Below are 15,333 nucleotides of genomic sequence, written 5' to 3'. Positions count from 1 at the left end.
GGTGTATTTCAACTACCAGATCTAGGACTGATAAACAAGTGCTTAAGAAAAACAAAAGCAATGGGACAGGTACTGCGGCTCAATAGGCTAATCCTCCACTTGGCAGCACCAGTACCCCAGGAGCAGCAATTCATGTCCTCCCTGCTTCACTTCTGATCCAGCTCCTACTTATGGCCTGAGAAAGCAGCAGAGGCTGACCCAAAGCCTTGGAACCCTGTACTGGTGTGGCAGACCAGGAAGAAGCTCCAGGCTCCTGGCATCGAATTAACTCAGCTCTGGCCATTGCAACCATTTGGGTAGTGAACCAACACAGAAGATCTTTCTCTTTGTCTCTCCACTCTGTAAATCTGCCTTTCAAATAAAAATAACTAAATCTTAAAAAAAAGAAAAAAAGCAGATACTTCTATTTTCATTTGAAAAAAAAATCATTTATATATACTGGCAAAATTTAAGAGAATCTGGTCTCTAAGAACAACTGATTTAAAACTCACTTAGCCAAGTAGTAAACATATACCTATGATTTTTAAGCCAAAATCCTGAAAATTCATTTTAAAAAACTGAACACTGTGAGATCTTTACATTTAAAAATTCAATTTAATATATTCATAAGAATAATTTGGGGTTGGTGTTGTGGCAAGCAAATTAAGGCTCCACCTGTGACATCAGGACCCATATTTGAGCTGTTTCGAGTTCCAGCTCTTCAATTTCTGTCTCAGCTCCCTGTTAATGTACCTGGGAAAGCAGTGGAGGATAACCCAAGAGATAGGCCCATTCATCCACATGTGAGACCTCGAAAAAGAAGCTCTGGGTTCCTAGCTTTGGCCTCACCTAGTCCCAGCTCTTCTGGCAATCTGGGGAGTGAAGAAATGGATGGGAATATCTCAATTACTCTCTCTCTCTCTCTCGATATATATATATATCTTCCACTGTGTTTCTCTCTATCTTTGTAACCCTGTCTTTCAAACACATACAAAAAAGAATCTTCATTTTTTTAAAACAAATAATAACTTAGAAATGGAGAGCATTTTGTTAACTAGTTCAGATAACTGATATACTTAAGAAAATTTAATACATTAAACACTAAATGCTGTATTAATTAGCCTCCTCCTTGCAACAATACTTACATTTGTTAAAAAAAAAAACCTGAAATTTGATATGTACTTCATACTAAAATAAATAATCAAAACAAAAACTAACCATATAAATGCTCATCGGTAACAAGATGGATTAACTGTGTTACATATCCATTCAATACGCTACTATTCAAAGACGATACGCAAAACACAAGTAGAAAACATAACACAGATGAATATCACAAACATAACACCAACCAAACAAGAAAGTCATATGCGAAAGAAAAAGTGTCAGATCCCATCATCATATAATTCCAATTATATGAAGTTCAAACAAAGAAATCTAAATTATAGTGCCTGAAATCAAGGTAATGGTTATCCTTGTGGGAGGAGTCACTGGAAGGAACACGAAGCAGGCTACTGGGTACTAATAATGCAGTTTCCGAATGTAAACATTAATAATTTACTTTGCAAAATTTAAGTTTGATTCATTTAATTTGTTCTGTTCTTTTTTTTTTTTTTAACCACAGATAGAGCACAGAAAGACCTTCCATCTGCTATACTGGGGTTAAGCCCAAAAACTCCATCACTTATTTTTGAAGCAAATAATGCAACAGACCAACAAAGCTTAACAAATATATCCATACCATGCCCAAATCATGTCAGGACCACCAGACTATACATACTGTACTTTGAGAAATTCTAACATACCAAAGAAAGAGGATGTGGAAGGAAAAGCATGACCTGAAAATAACAATAATTCTGTTGTGCACCCTTGAACACACAAAAAAGGAATCATAGAACCAACAGATTGCCTTGGAAGGGCTGATTAGGAGAAGTCCTCCTGGAGAAACATAATGGCCCACCAAGGAAATTTTGCTACGTATTCAGCAGGCAATAGGGAACACAAATGCTAAGGAGGAACTGCTTATCTACCATCAAAATTTCAGTCCTTTCCTCTAATCTCTCAAAAGACATTCCAACCATACCCCTGTTGTCCAGATTCTAATTTCCAGTATGTAAAGACTTCAACAATTTAGCTGATCAGTGAATTCTGAGGAAAGCACTTACACTCTCTTTAGAATCTATCCACTACAGGGCCCGGCGGCGTGGCCTAGCAGCTAAGTCCTCACCTTGAATGCCCTGGGATCCCATATGGGCGCCAGTTCTAATCCCGGCAGCTCCACTTCCCATCCAGCTCCCTGCTTGTGGCCTGGGAAGGCAGTCAAGGATGGCCCAATGCATTGGGACACTGCACCCGCGTGGGAGACCTGGAAGAGGTGCCGGGTTCCCAGCTTCGGATCGGCGCAGCACCGGCCATTGCGGCTCACTTGGGAAGTGAATCATCGGATGGAAGATCTTCCTCTCTGTCTCTCCTCCTCTCTGTACATCTGACTTTGTAATAAAAATAAATAAATCTTTAAAAAAAAAAAAAAGAATCTATCCACTACAGAGAGGCTATGCCTCAGGGTCACGATGGCAGTTTCAGGCCTACTGAAGTTGGCTCTGCTCCTGCAGAAGTCCTTCTGTGATCAGCTTTGTCTGTGATGGAACCCATCTAATTCAGGGAAAGCATTAGGAGTCAACATCTAAACGACGTTTTCAAAATGCTTACATTTTTATTTTTGTATCCTGTGTCTTAATTCTCAAATGATTCTCAGCTCACAACTTGGGATGGGGGATATGATAAAACAGTAACCTTAAAGTCCAGTAGACAGCACTAATGCAGGGAAAACAATTACTACTTTAAGCCAAAAGGACAGTCCTACACAAGATATGGTGCAAAACACCTCTGATGTGATTTAGGTTGAAATTAATATACCAATCTGATGAACAGAAATTATGTTCTCAATAAGGAAATAAAACCAAAAGGAGTATATTTGCACAGTACTCGCTTTTGAAGTGTTCCATAAAGCAACCACCTGACTGCAACAGCACACTTTCCTGCAGCCTAAAAAGACCATTTCATTTATTCCCAGATATTTTTATTAACTGACCACAGGGTAGATGGCTTCCCAGTAAGTATCTTCCAGAAATGATTAAGCCTATTTAGAGAAAGCCTGGCCCATCTAAAAGTGTGATCTAAGAATATGACACCAAATAATCTTAGCATGATGTTCATTCACAGTTTTGCTAGGGAGCTAACAGCCAGGCACTACCTCCTCCCTGGTCTTTTCTCTCTCCTTCCCTTATCCTGTACACCTTGGGTCTTCCACATTCTTCCACCTGGTTCACTTTTATTCCAACTCTATGTTCTCTCACAAGTTAAATAGCAAATTTTTTTAAACTTGTTTATTTTTATTAGAAAGGCAGATCAGATTTACAGAGAGAAGGAGAGACAGAAAAATCTTCCATCCACTGATTCACTCCTCAGATGACTCCAATGGCTGGAACTGAACCTATCCAATGCCAGGAGCTTCTTCCAGGTCTCCCACACAGGTGCGGATTCCCAAGGCTTTGAGTCATCATTTACTGCTTTCTCGGGCCATAAGCAGGGAGCTGGTAGGAAAAAGGTGTATCCTGGAACAACCAGTGCCCTTTTCAGATCCCAGGGGTTGCAAAGTGAGGATTTAGTCATTGAGTCATCGCACTGGGCCCCATAGCAAAATTTGTTCACAAAAAAATAAACAACAAACAAAAAGCCAAGTCTAGTCACTTTAAATCCTGCATTATATTTTTTTAACTCGTGAATTGAACTTTCATAAGATCACTTTTTTAGTTTACTCAGTAAGTATAACATAAACTAATGCCTTCTGAATTGCATGACATAGTATCTGATCATGACCAATTTAATCAAAAATGGTTTGAAACCTGGCATGACAAAGAGTAACTTGATGAATAATAAGCAGGTAACTTTTCTCCATGGAACAACTTCAAGACTAGCAACACAGCATAGAGGAAAAAGCATGGGCTCTGGAATTACAGCAAAGGTGAAAGGCATCTCTTTCATAACTGCGTGATCCAGACATCAACTTCTCTGAGCACCGTCTACTTCACCTATAACGTACATACAGTATCAGCTAGCTGGCAGAGCTGTAAGAGAATTTTAAGAAACAATATGAACAAACTTCAGCCTGGTACCTAGCAAATTTGACATATTCAAATTAAAACTCCTATTACTACTATCACTGAAATTCCTAGCTAGCAACTCAAACTAGATTAGTCTTTTCATTACCTGTAACTACCAAAATGAGCTCAAATTTTGTCAAATGATGTTAGTCAAACTCAGCTCACTTGTGCAAATATTTGTTGCAGAAAGACAACAGCCCTTACAGGTTGCAGTAGGCTCTCCTGAAAACATTTATGAAAGACAGAGTATTTTTCCTCCTGGAAAACATCTACCAAAGCTTCTGCTAGATGGTAAAAAATATATTGCTTTTGAAAGACCTGCATTCTAAGCAAGTAAGCTACCCAGAAGCACTCTTCACCAGATACTCTTTTGACCTGCATCAGAAGAATTAACAACCTCTGTAAAAACAGCCACAGAGCAATTCTGACTAATAATACAAACCACAATGAGATTCGAGCCAAAGTTGTAACAGGGAAAGTGGTTAACACTGGAATGGAAGTCAACAAAGAATATTTTTCTTACCTTTTCTATAACGTTACAATAACTTAAAAAAAAAAAACTGGAGCCAGTGTTGTGACTTAGTGTGTAGAGCTACCACCCAGATGTTGACATTCCATATGGGCACCAGTTCAAGTCCCAGCTGCTCCACTTCTGATTCAGCACCCTGCCAAAGGCCTGAGAAAAGCAGTGGAGGATGGCCCAAGTTTGGGTTCCTACCATCCATACAGGACACCTGAATGAAGATCCTAGCTCCTAGCTTTAGCCTGGCCCAGCCCTGCCCCTTGCGGCCATCTAGGGAGTGAACCAGTGAATGGAAGATGTCACTTTCTCTGCTTCTCCCTCAAACGTTGACTTTTTAATAAAGAAATCTTTTTCTTTAAATTGAAGAAAATTTGAAAAATCAATGCATAATTCACATTTATTATGAATTCTAAACTTAGAAGCAAATTCAAAATCTACTCATGGAGTAACATGTACTTTAAAAGAAAAACAGAGGGTTTGAAAATTAGCCATCACCCTCAAAACTCTGCTCACCAATTTCAAAATTCAGCATTTATGTTCCTGTTTAGAAGTAAGTGGAACCAACTCACTGGAGACCACACGACAAATAAGCCCCAGATTAGTTAGTTATACTTTCCTCAGTCTATAATCTCCCATAGCATAATTTAGCTCCATGATTTTAAAACTGTCACTTACTGTAATTAAGTTCTACAACTTTCCAACTCATCCTTTGCTCCCCATCTGCACTGCCGTCATCTTTCTTAAATCTTTCATTATGTCTCACCTGTTGTCCTACAACATGCTCCCCCTTCTGATCTCCACATGTCCATCCATACTCTTGTTCGTTCCACTCTTAACACTGCAGCTAGAGGAACTTCTCTCAGGGCAAACTCAATTCAAGCATGCCTTCCTCCAGCTTAACTCCTTCAACAGTGCTCCATCACCCAGCATTGCCCCACCCTCCCAAGCTGCCTCATTTCCTTTTATTACATGTATCACCATCTAACATACTATATATTACATGCTTGCTTCCTGTATCCACTCCAAGGAGAATGTAAGCTCCATAGGAGTAAAGTGTGTTTTCACGCCTATATGCTATGTGCATGAAGGAGCATATGAATGAGCAAACTCAGGACTTCAGGCAGGTGGCTTCCATGGCCTGTTATGGCCCTGCTCTTTTCACATTCCTCCTACCTCCACTGAGTTCTTTAGTTATCTAATGCAGCATGTCCTCTGTTGTCACCTCCACCTGAAACACAAACTGTCTTTACCATCTAGTCAATCTGACAACCTATCACCAATATTTTAAAACCTTCTCCAGAAAGTCTCCCTTGACCACCCCCCCATATTTAAAGCAGATAATGCTTTCTTTCCTTTGTGTGCACATGGTGCCTATGTCTACAATGACTCTAATTAAACGTCTAGAATCTGTATCTCCCTCCTTAGATTATGAATTCTAAGACTAAGGACTATTTATTCATTTCTTTACCTTCAGTGCCTAAAACAGTACCACCTATGAAGCAAAAATTCTAAAAATGCTGAATAAATCAATGGGCACAAAGTTATTCTGTAAGAGATATGAAAGCCTGAAATTTTAAGAGCTCACTCCTGCAGACAGCGAGTGTTGATCCTAACAGTTAAGATGCTCACATATGAGGACCTGGTTTCGCTTCCCAGATCCAGCTCATGACTCCATCCAACCTCCTGCTAACGCACACTCGAGAAGGGATTACTGATGACTCGAGCAATTCAGTTCCTGGGCAGGCATTGTGGCACGATGAGTGAAGCTGTCACTCATATTTCATTTCAGAATGCCAATTAGAGTTCTGGTTATTCTACTTCCACTCCAGTTCCTTGCTAATGTGCCCAGGAGGCAGCAGATAATGACTGCAGTATTTGAGCCCCTGCCAGCCACGTGGGAGAGCTGGATGGAGTCCTTGGCTCCTGCCTGGCCCAGCTACTGTTTTTGAGTCTGTTTGGAGAGTAAAAAGTACCCATTCTCATTTTTTCATTCTTTTCTTTTTCTGTCTCTCTCCTTAATACATGCACAGGAATAGACCTCACCTCTAATCACCTCACCCTAATCCAAACGAGCAACTGCAACCTATGCGACATTTGTGCCTGAGCTATTGACGTCCGAAGTCCTTGGAGCAGCCACATCTTAGAGGCAGTCCTCTTCAGCCCTGAGAAACCACAAACCATCATTTAGTAGTTTGTATTACAAACAACATTTCTATTCTTCCCTGAATGCAGTGAACCTAAATCCTGCCATAAGGAAAATCAGCCATGCTCCTAAAATGCGAAAATGCATATAAATATGCCTTCACACATAGATGATAGAAGTGTATATGAAGCCATTTAAAAAATTAAAAAATTTAAGCCCAATGAAGGTTAATATAACTCCAAGTGAAGCCAGAGGACAAGATATGGTCCTTGATTCCTTCTTTCCACACCACTCAATAATCAAGTTCTAGAATATTGACTTCCTGACCTTTTGAGTAATAGGTTGCCTTAGTTCAGAATCCAGCATTTCTCATTGGACCAACAGTCTCCTAATGGCTCTCTGTCTTCGGACACAAAGAAAATTTTAACTACCACTTGCAGAGGGGCTGTGCAGCAGGCACTGTACTGAGCATTCAATCACTTAATTCACTTAATTCTGTAATTTTTTTTTCACAGCTGTACTGTAAAGAAGTGATTGTCCCTATGGTCATAAATGAGGGGACTAAGCCTCCAAAAGAGGTTAAGTGACTTGCCCGGGGCCACATAGCTTAAACTATATTGTAGTAGAAATTCAAACTCACATTGAGCATTATATTGCTAACTCACTCAACCTTTTTCAGTTTGGTGCCAGCAACTTTTGCAAAAGATAAGCCTAATCATGTTTCGTACCACATAAAATCCTGCAAGCAAGACTCACCTCTCCAGCCTTCATCCCTTGTCATTCTCACAGATTCCTGCCAAACCTGACTGTCAGCAGCCATTTGTTCCCTCACTTGTCTTTGACTATGAATGTACTATTTATTTGCCAAGAACATCCCTCTGCTTTGGAAACCTATGTCTAATGCCAGTTTCATGACTTACTCAGCTAACCCTAATTCTGCAAAGTCTTTATGCTAACAACAGAAACAGAAAACTTTATATAACTGTGTGCTATAGCTACCAGTAAAGTAAGACTTGTGTGTATTGAATTAACGAATTCATTAGAAGCAGCCTAACTTAAGAACTTGACACTGAAGTACATTTGACATGCTTTTCCACTTCTAAATTGTCACACGGTGTATCTGCTCAGCCAACAGGAGGTTTCTTGATTCTATTTTTTGGCTTCTTCATCTGTAAAACGGAATAGAACCATACCTCTCTCACGGCTTGGGAAGCAGTCATAGAAATGATGGATTTAGCACATTTGTGACACTTCGCACGTCCACATCAGCAACATCTTCTCTCCAGAGTTTATGCACTCTGACAAAGTCACATTTCAGTGAACGGCATCTCCCATCATCTTCATCAGATCTCAGAATTTCCTCCCCCCCAAGAAGTCACACAACAAGATCTGTTGGAAACTGACCTCATCCAAAGACCCTTGACTTTTAGCCACTGGTTACACAGAACTCAACAGCTGTGCCACCACACCCTCCCTCGCCAACCACTGTTTGCAGTTTATTGCTTCTTACTCACTCTCTGGTTTCCTCCCTCAAAGTCAGCCATGCCCTTAGCAAGCAGAAGCCTATATACGGCCCCCCGACCCCCCACCTCAGAAATCAGAGGGTACCTTTTTCCAGAGCACCAACAGTCCCCCCCCCTCAAGTCCAACACCCAGACTTTCATCAATTAGAACAGAATCCTGTAATCAGCTAGTACTAACTTTAAAAAAATCTCCTCGGAAAAGCATAGCAGAACTCCTTCTAAACCCTTAGTTTTCAAGTGTTCTTTCAAGAAAGACAATAAATTCTTGGCATTAAGAACCCAAGGGAAGGATCCCTTTAAAATGCTTCCCCCGGAAGAACACCTGGGGTCTGTCACCCATAAACAGTGACCACAAGCCACATTCTTTCCCGTCCCCTTCCTGGCAGAGTCCAGTCTGGAAAGGGAGGTGGGTCCGCACTTGGGGCAACCGGGATGCCTTCTGCCCACTCCTGTCATCTCCCGTGCCCCCTTCCCCAGAGCGCTCTCGCAACACAGGCCAGGCCTGGTCCCTCCCCTCCAGCCCTTTGCCCTGACCGTTCCTCACCGCTTCTTTGGAATGGTGCCTGACTCCTGCACGGCGGGAGTGGTCGTGGGCGCCGCCGTGGCCGTGGCCGTGGCCGTGGCCGTAGTAGCGGCTCTCCGCGCTCTGCACTCATGGGTACTCAGAGCCTCCTGCGGCCGACCCAGCAGATGCCCCGAGAGAACCCGCAGCCGCCGCCCGGCGCGATCCGGGTCGCGATCTCGGACCGTTCCAGAACCGGAGCTCGCGCCCGCGCCAGTCCCGCCCGCTGCAGCCGCCGCCTCCGCCATAGCTTCCGCCTTGTGCCGCCGCCCGGGACCGCTGGGCGCGGGTGAAAGGTCACTCCAAGCGGCGCCCGGCGCGACCATTCGCTGCGGCGCATCCCGGCAGCCACCGCGGCGGCTGGGCGGCGGGTGCCATGCGCCTGGAGCTTCGCATTCTCTGCCCCCGCCCACCGCGCCCGCCCTGCGGGCCTGGTCACCCCTCGGCCGCGCGCACCTGCCGAGCAGGTGAGTTTGAGCCGACCCCGGGATTGCCTCAGCAGGCTTGAGCTGGTCCGGGAGCCAAACCACAAGCGCCCCCGCGATAGTTCTGGAATCCTGGGAGGTTGTCTTTGGGTGTGGCCTGGGCCTCCTGAGGCGCTTCTGGAGACAGACACTTGAGTAGGAGTGAGAGGTATTACTAGGACCTAAAGACAAAACCCATAGAAACACTAATGTGGCTCCTCTGCACTCCACTGAGGGGGGCGAGTTGTGGGGTCACTGAAGTAGGTCAAAACGAACACCCATTGCCTGTGACCACAAAAGCAAATGGCTCCGTCTTCCTCTCATTTCTCATGACTGTTACGAGCCTGTGCTTCAAGATGTATTTCATATACTCCCCATTTTACAGATGAAAACTGTGGTTCAGAGACATCCAGTTTGCTTAGGAGCTTCAAGTTGCAACTTGAGTTCTCTTTCCATTGACTACTGGATTTCCATTGATTCCTAAACACCAGTGGAGGCATTTTGTTTTAATTGCCGTATATAAAACTACTCAACAGCTACTTAGACTACTCAATTATTTCCAAGTTGACTTAATTTCTTGAGAATGGCACTTGGTGAAATTAAGGGGAGTCTTACCCATTCCACTAACTTAAGGATTAGCTTAAACAGACACTCACAGTGCCATTGGCCATTGATTGTCTCCCAGGCATCAACACCTTCACGTTATGTTTTCTTTTAAAAAGATTTATTTATTTGAAAAAGTTACAGAGAAGGGGAGACAGATCTTCTGCAGTGGGAGCTGAGCCAGGAGGAAGCAAGATACTTTTTCCAGTTGTTCCCACTTGGGTAGCAGGCGAGGGCCTTCTCCTGCTGCCTTTCCCAGGTGTCTTAGCAGGAAGCTGGATTGGAAGTGAAATGGCAGGAACTTGAACTGGTGCCTATTTGTTCCCTGAGATCCACTAACAACTGACCTGTAGGATCTTACTAATACCCACAACTGAGTTGACAACTTTACAGTGAACTTCCAAAGTGGCCCAGATCGGCTAAAAACCATTGGTTAGGTAGGCAAGTTGTTATAGCAGAGCCAACTCCATCCTGGTGTCTATCCTTGAGCTACTGTTTTGAGGGTTGAACTTGTTTAGTTTTAAAAAGAAGAAATAAACAGAGTATGCAATATATGGTCCCACAAGTCCTAAGATACATTATCAGAGCTTTCCAGATATTATGGCCTCTGAGATTTATACACAAAAAGATACTAAGCCACACTGAAAACAAAGCAAATTTTAACCAACAAAGAAGTGGGTAAGTGTGCCGGAGTCCAGCTCCAGCCGAATTTGGAGCTCAGGAAGGGTGCATGGGGTCAGCAATAAAAAAAGACACAGACACTGTCACTTGGTGCGCTCTCACAACAGCTCAAGAAAAAGCTGTCCTTATTTACTCAAGCTTCTACACAAACAACTAATTGTTCTGTTTTTTACTTCAAGACTAAGGAGGCATGTACAGACATTTGGTCATTCCATCTGTACTTCAGGGCTAAGCAGGTGCCCCTAAAGATAATTCTGTAAAATACTGTGTTCATATTCTTCAAAGCAAGCCATTATTCATTCTTCAGCAGTAGCCATGGAGACAGCCAGGACTCCAAGGCCAAGGCACATGTGATTACCTGCTAATCAGTAGTTCATTCCTACCACATTTCTATTTCTACAATTTACCCATTATTTAATGGGAAAATAGGTTACAAGGGAAAAAATGTAAAATCTAAAACAGAAGTTTCAAATGTTAAGTCCCCTTACAACTATAGGCTCTACAACCCCATGAACAATGAAGCAATAATTAAAAGCATTTTTATTTAATAAATCATCTTTAATTCCTCTAGCCAAAAATTATAAAAAAGCAGCCAAAACAGTTACATTTTCTGTGCTCCAAAAAATTGCAAAGACAGGCTAGCCTTTGAGATAACAGTAACTATTTATTGCTATAGCAGTTTCAGCTCTCACTCCCATCACTTGCATTAATATTTAGGACATTTTCAAGCCCCTTCCCAGAAGGAGTGCTACATGTCTGGGCCAAATTCTGAGGCAATGGTTAAGTACCCAATACGGTGTCCAGAAATGGCACGGGCTTAATTGTGCTCCTGTGTGTAAACTGTCAAAGGCCCACTCACCAAGACATTATCAGTGACATTAACTCTCAAGCTCATATCGGTTGCAAAAGCCAGCTCACAGGGGCAAACAACAAGGCCTCAATAGATTACAGAATTCTTAGTGGGGTGCTTGAGTGTCCATGCAAGCAGGGGGTGAAACAGCGTCAAGGTGGTCAGAGAGACATCCGCCGGGCCTTGCCAAACAGCTGGAAGCTCCCCTGGCCCTGCCAAACAGGGGAGCTGTTCACACCTTCGTGTCATCCACACCCACTGCATGGACCCCAGCATAAGCGAATTATATTGATATGGTAAAGTATTTGTAGCTATTAATTTAGTACAATTGTGGAAACATGGGAAATGCTTATGAATTTGTCAAATACCAAAAAAAGTCATAATCCAAAATGTTGCTACTCTTTGCAACAACACAATGACACAGGTTGTATTATCATTATTTTACAGATGAAGGCTAAAAGCTTATTTTATAGAATAAGTGTAAAAGCTTTTTCTGAATTAACTATATTAAATGCCATCTATTTCATATGATTATTCCACCATTTACATTTTAGGGCATTAACACTGTAAAGCCCTACATAAGACTTGAGGGCTTTTTGTTTTTGTTTTTGGTAAATTCTAAAGTTGAATTTCCTAAAATGAATATTTACTCTACACATAAACTGTGCTGCTAGTTCTAAAGGACTGAGTTTCTAAAAAGAATTTCAGCGATTGCCACTCAGTTGTCAAGACCTCATTTGTGAGATGCAGGAACATGAGACCAATATAGTACTTTCCTAAGTATTTATAACCAAGAAAGAGAATCTTCAGTTAGGTTTAAATAATTAAGTATCAAAGCTTGGAAGTGACTAGTTTCTGGATTTTGCATAAATGGGCCCTGTTTTGTTGCATATCTTTACACACAGCAAGCCTGTTTGTTATTGGCATTGCATTTTGGGGGTATAGTCAACAAAAAGATTAAGACCCACTATGGTTTCCAGTGTCACAAATTGCCTTGCACAATATGGAAAAGGTCAGACTCCTGTCCCTTAACTTGATAAGTCACCAGAGCAAATAGAAGTGGTTCAAATCAAACATTAATGAACCAGAAGTTACTCCTGAGTACTGTCCTTCAGTTTATCTAGCCTTTACCTCCATTTGCTTATGTCCTACCTTCTTTATCTGTTATCCAATCTCAGATGTGATTTAACTGGTGATACTGCAAACACAACTAGTCTAGATCTGTCTGATATTGAAGTGTCCTACAACCTTGGCACCGTGGATCATCCTTTGCTTTTTCAAGAGTTTAATTCCGCCACTTCTCCCTGAGCTTCCTTGAATATGGCAGAAACTGGGCTCATTTTCCTCCTTCCTTTTACATTTCCCAATTGTCTTCCAGTGTCATCACTGTTGTCCTACCCCATCTCTTGTAGGACTCTTGGAGCTGCTTTTGCCACCTACACCCAAATACATCAGCAATACAGGAAGCTGTGTGTCTCTTAAACCTGTTATTTTCCTAAGAACTTGTTCTCTCACGGTTTCTAATGTTCTTCCTTTATTTGTTAATTAACTTTTCATTTGCAAATATCTGTTTCTCCAAATAGACCATCAATTCCGTGAAGACAGAATTGATATCCTTTTTAAAAATCTCAGATTTATATTTAAGTTGTAAGTGTTTCACAAACTTGGAATTCTAGGAGAAAGACTGGAGCCACAATGTTATAGAAGCTGTATCCCTCCTTCCCTCAAGTCAAATGCTTAACTAGTGACTAATATACAAAGTTATACCATAGACAAACACTTTCCATGGTAGAAGTGTTCTATCCGATAATGTCACCACTGGTCACATGTAGCTATGAACATCATACTTGATTAAGATGACTTAGGAAGCAAGATTTTTATATTTTAATTAATTTAAACATAGATAGCCACGTGATTCTGTTGGAACTGTAACACAGTTCCAAAGAGTTAGTAAGTTATTGGTGCCTAGAAATATCAACTTGGGGTCTGGTGCAATGGCCTAGTGGCTAAATCCTCACCTTGTAGCCACTGAGATCCCATGTGGGTGCCACTTTGTGCCCAGCTGCTCCATTTCCCGTCCACATTGTAGCTTGTGTAGGCAGTGGAGCAACCCCACACTCATGTAGGAGACCCAGAAGAAACTCCTGGCTCCTGGCTTTGGACCAGCTCAGCTCTAGCTGTTTCTGTCACTTGGGGAGTATACCAGTGGATGGAATATCTTTCTGTCTGTCTCGCCTTCTCTGTGTGGATCTGCCTTTCCAACAAAATCAAAACAAATATTTTTAAAAACTAAGAGAAATATCCACTCAGCCCTTCTCTTCCCCCCCCCCATAATAGTATACAAGGAAGAGGAATATTCAAGGAGAAATATTTATCTTCTTGCATAATGACCTAAGACTCTAGGTCATTACTGTGTACTTTGCAAAGATAAGTCTTGGTGATAATAAGAGAAAGGATTGCTACAAAGGTTCCTAGTCCAGTGAAATTACCTCTTTTCTGATGAACAACCTCCTTTCTAATACTGTTCATGAGAAATAGTTAAGGCATTCCAAGAGTTATTTAATGCAAAAGAACTATTTAGAGATTGTGGGAAAATAAAAATAATAATGAAGGAGATTTGATTTGCATGCTCAGTCTCTAGATATGAAAGGGAGCTCATCATTGTATATCCAGTGCTGTTCTAGATCCCTGAGCCCAGCTCCTGTTTAACTGCTACTTCAAGTCATTACACTGTTCCTAGAAGAAGCCATCAGCTATTTCACATGAACTCCTAATGAGGAAAAGGAACAGGAGGGTGAGTGAACTGCTCAAGGAAGAAAAGCTTCTTGTGTTTGACAGTCCAGCAACTCCAGTCTTCAAGCTTCTCACACCCTTTCCAAAGGTTACCAAAATAGTGTAAAACACCAATTAGCCCTTTTGCTTGCAATCATGCAAATTTCTAGATTTCCTGCCAAAATGTTGTCTGAACCACAATGACCTCAGATTATTTTTGCAGTGGGATGGGTCCATTAACTTTTTTCCTGACTTCCCAGAGAGCTCAATCCAAAATACTAGCATACTTTAGGTGTAAATGTAGCTACCTAACTTCCTTTGTCTTGTCCAAAATGAAGCAGGGACAGGTATGGTTCTTGTCAACTCTCAGAAGGCAAAATTTACAAGTTTTGCAGATATCAACAGAAAAAGCAAAAGCTTTCTCCTAGGTAATGAAACGTTTTATATAAGCCAAAACTGTGTACCACTAGAAAAACTGCATATAGTGTGTGTGTATGTATGTATAATATAAATATGTATTAATGTGTGTGCAGTCATGAAATATATATATAACAAAAACATTTGTTGAGATTTTGTTTATACCTAATTCATTATTAGATGCTATGAGATACAAAAGTATTTAACACCTTCTCAGAAGCCAGGATATATATGTAGGAAAATATTGTGATATTATTGGGTGGAGTAGGTACAATACAAAAGGCCTTACTGTAGGATTTCCTACTGCCTATCCATATAATAACAGAGCCCAAAGTGCCCTGTTTACTTATGCTACCTGGAAGAAATTGCTATTTCACATAAAGCCAGGTACACTGAAATGCTTGTGATTCCCAGAAAAATTGAAACCTCTGTAAATATCACATGTAGAAGGGCATCTCAGTTAAACTGTTCTTTCTGAGTTCTGAGACACTTGGCCCTTAAAAAAAAACAACAACAACAGCAAAAGAAATTTATATTGACTGATTTGGAAGTTGTTTCAAGCCCCAAATGGCTGCAACTGCCAGAAGTGGACCAGGCCTAGCTAGTCTCCCAGGTCCACGTGGGTGCAGGGGCCCAAATGCTTAGAACATCTT

At 41.6% G+C, this 15,333-nt stretch overlaps 1 protein-coding gene across 2 annotated transcripts in view; it reads right to left on the bottom strand.

Moving 5' to 3' along the window:
* The window catches only part of AGPS (alkylglycerone phosphate synthase), a 139,686-nt gene extending 130,406 nt beyond the window's left edge, over positions 1–9,280 (bottom strand). The window contains exon 1 of one of the 2 annotated variants that reach the window (XM_004577025.3): positions 8,876–9,280. In XM_004577025.3, coding sequence (XP_004577082.2) covers positions 8,876–9,219 — 344 coding nt within the window. In that variant the 5' untranslated portion in view covers positions 9,220–9,280. The remainder of the gene's footprint in view (positions 1–8,875) is intronic. The other variant, XM_058664673.1, reaches the window with a different exon arrangement.
* Between the last annotated feature and the right edge of the window lie 6,053 nt (positions 9,281–15,333).

The sequence above is a fragment of the Ochotona princeps genome, chromosome 5, assembly GCF_030435755.1.
Source record: "Ochotona princeps isolate mOchPri1 chromosome 5, mOchPri1.hap1, whole genome shotgun sequence".
Lineage (NCBI taxonomy): Eukaryota > Metazoa > Chordata > Mammalia > Lagomorpha > Ochotonidae > Ochotona > Ochotona princeps.
This window is presented reverse-complemented; position numbering and strand designations above follow the sequence as displayed.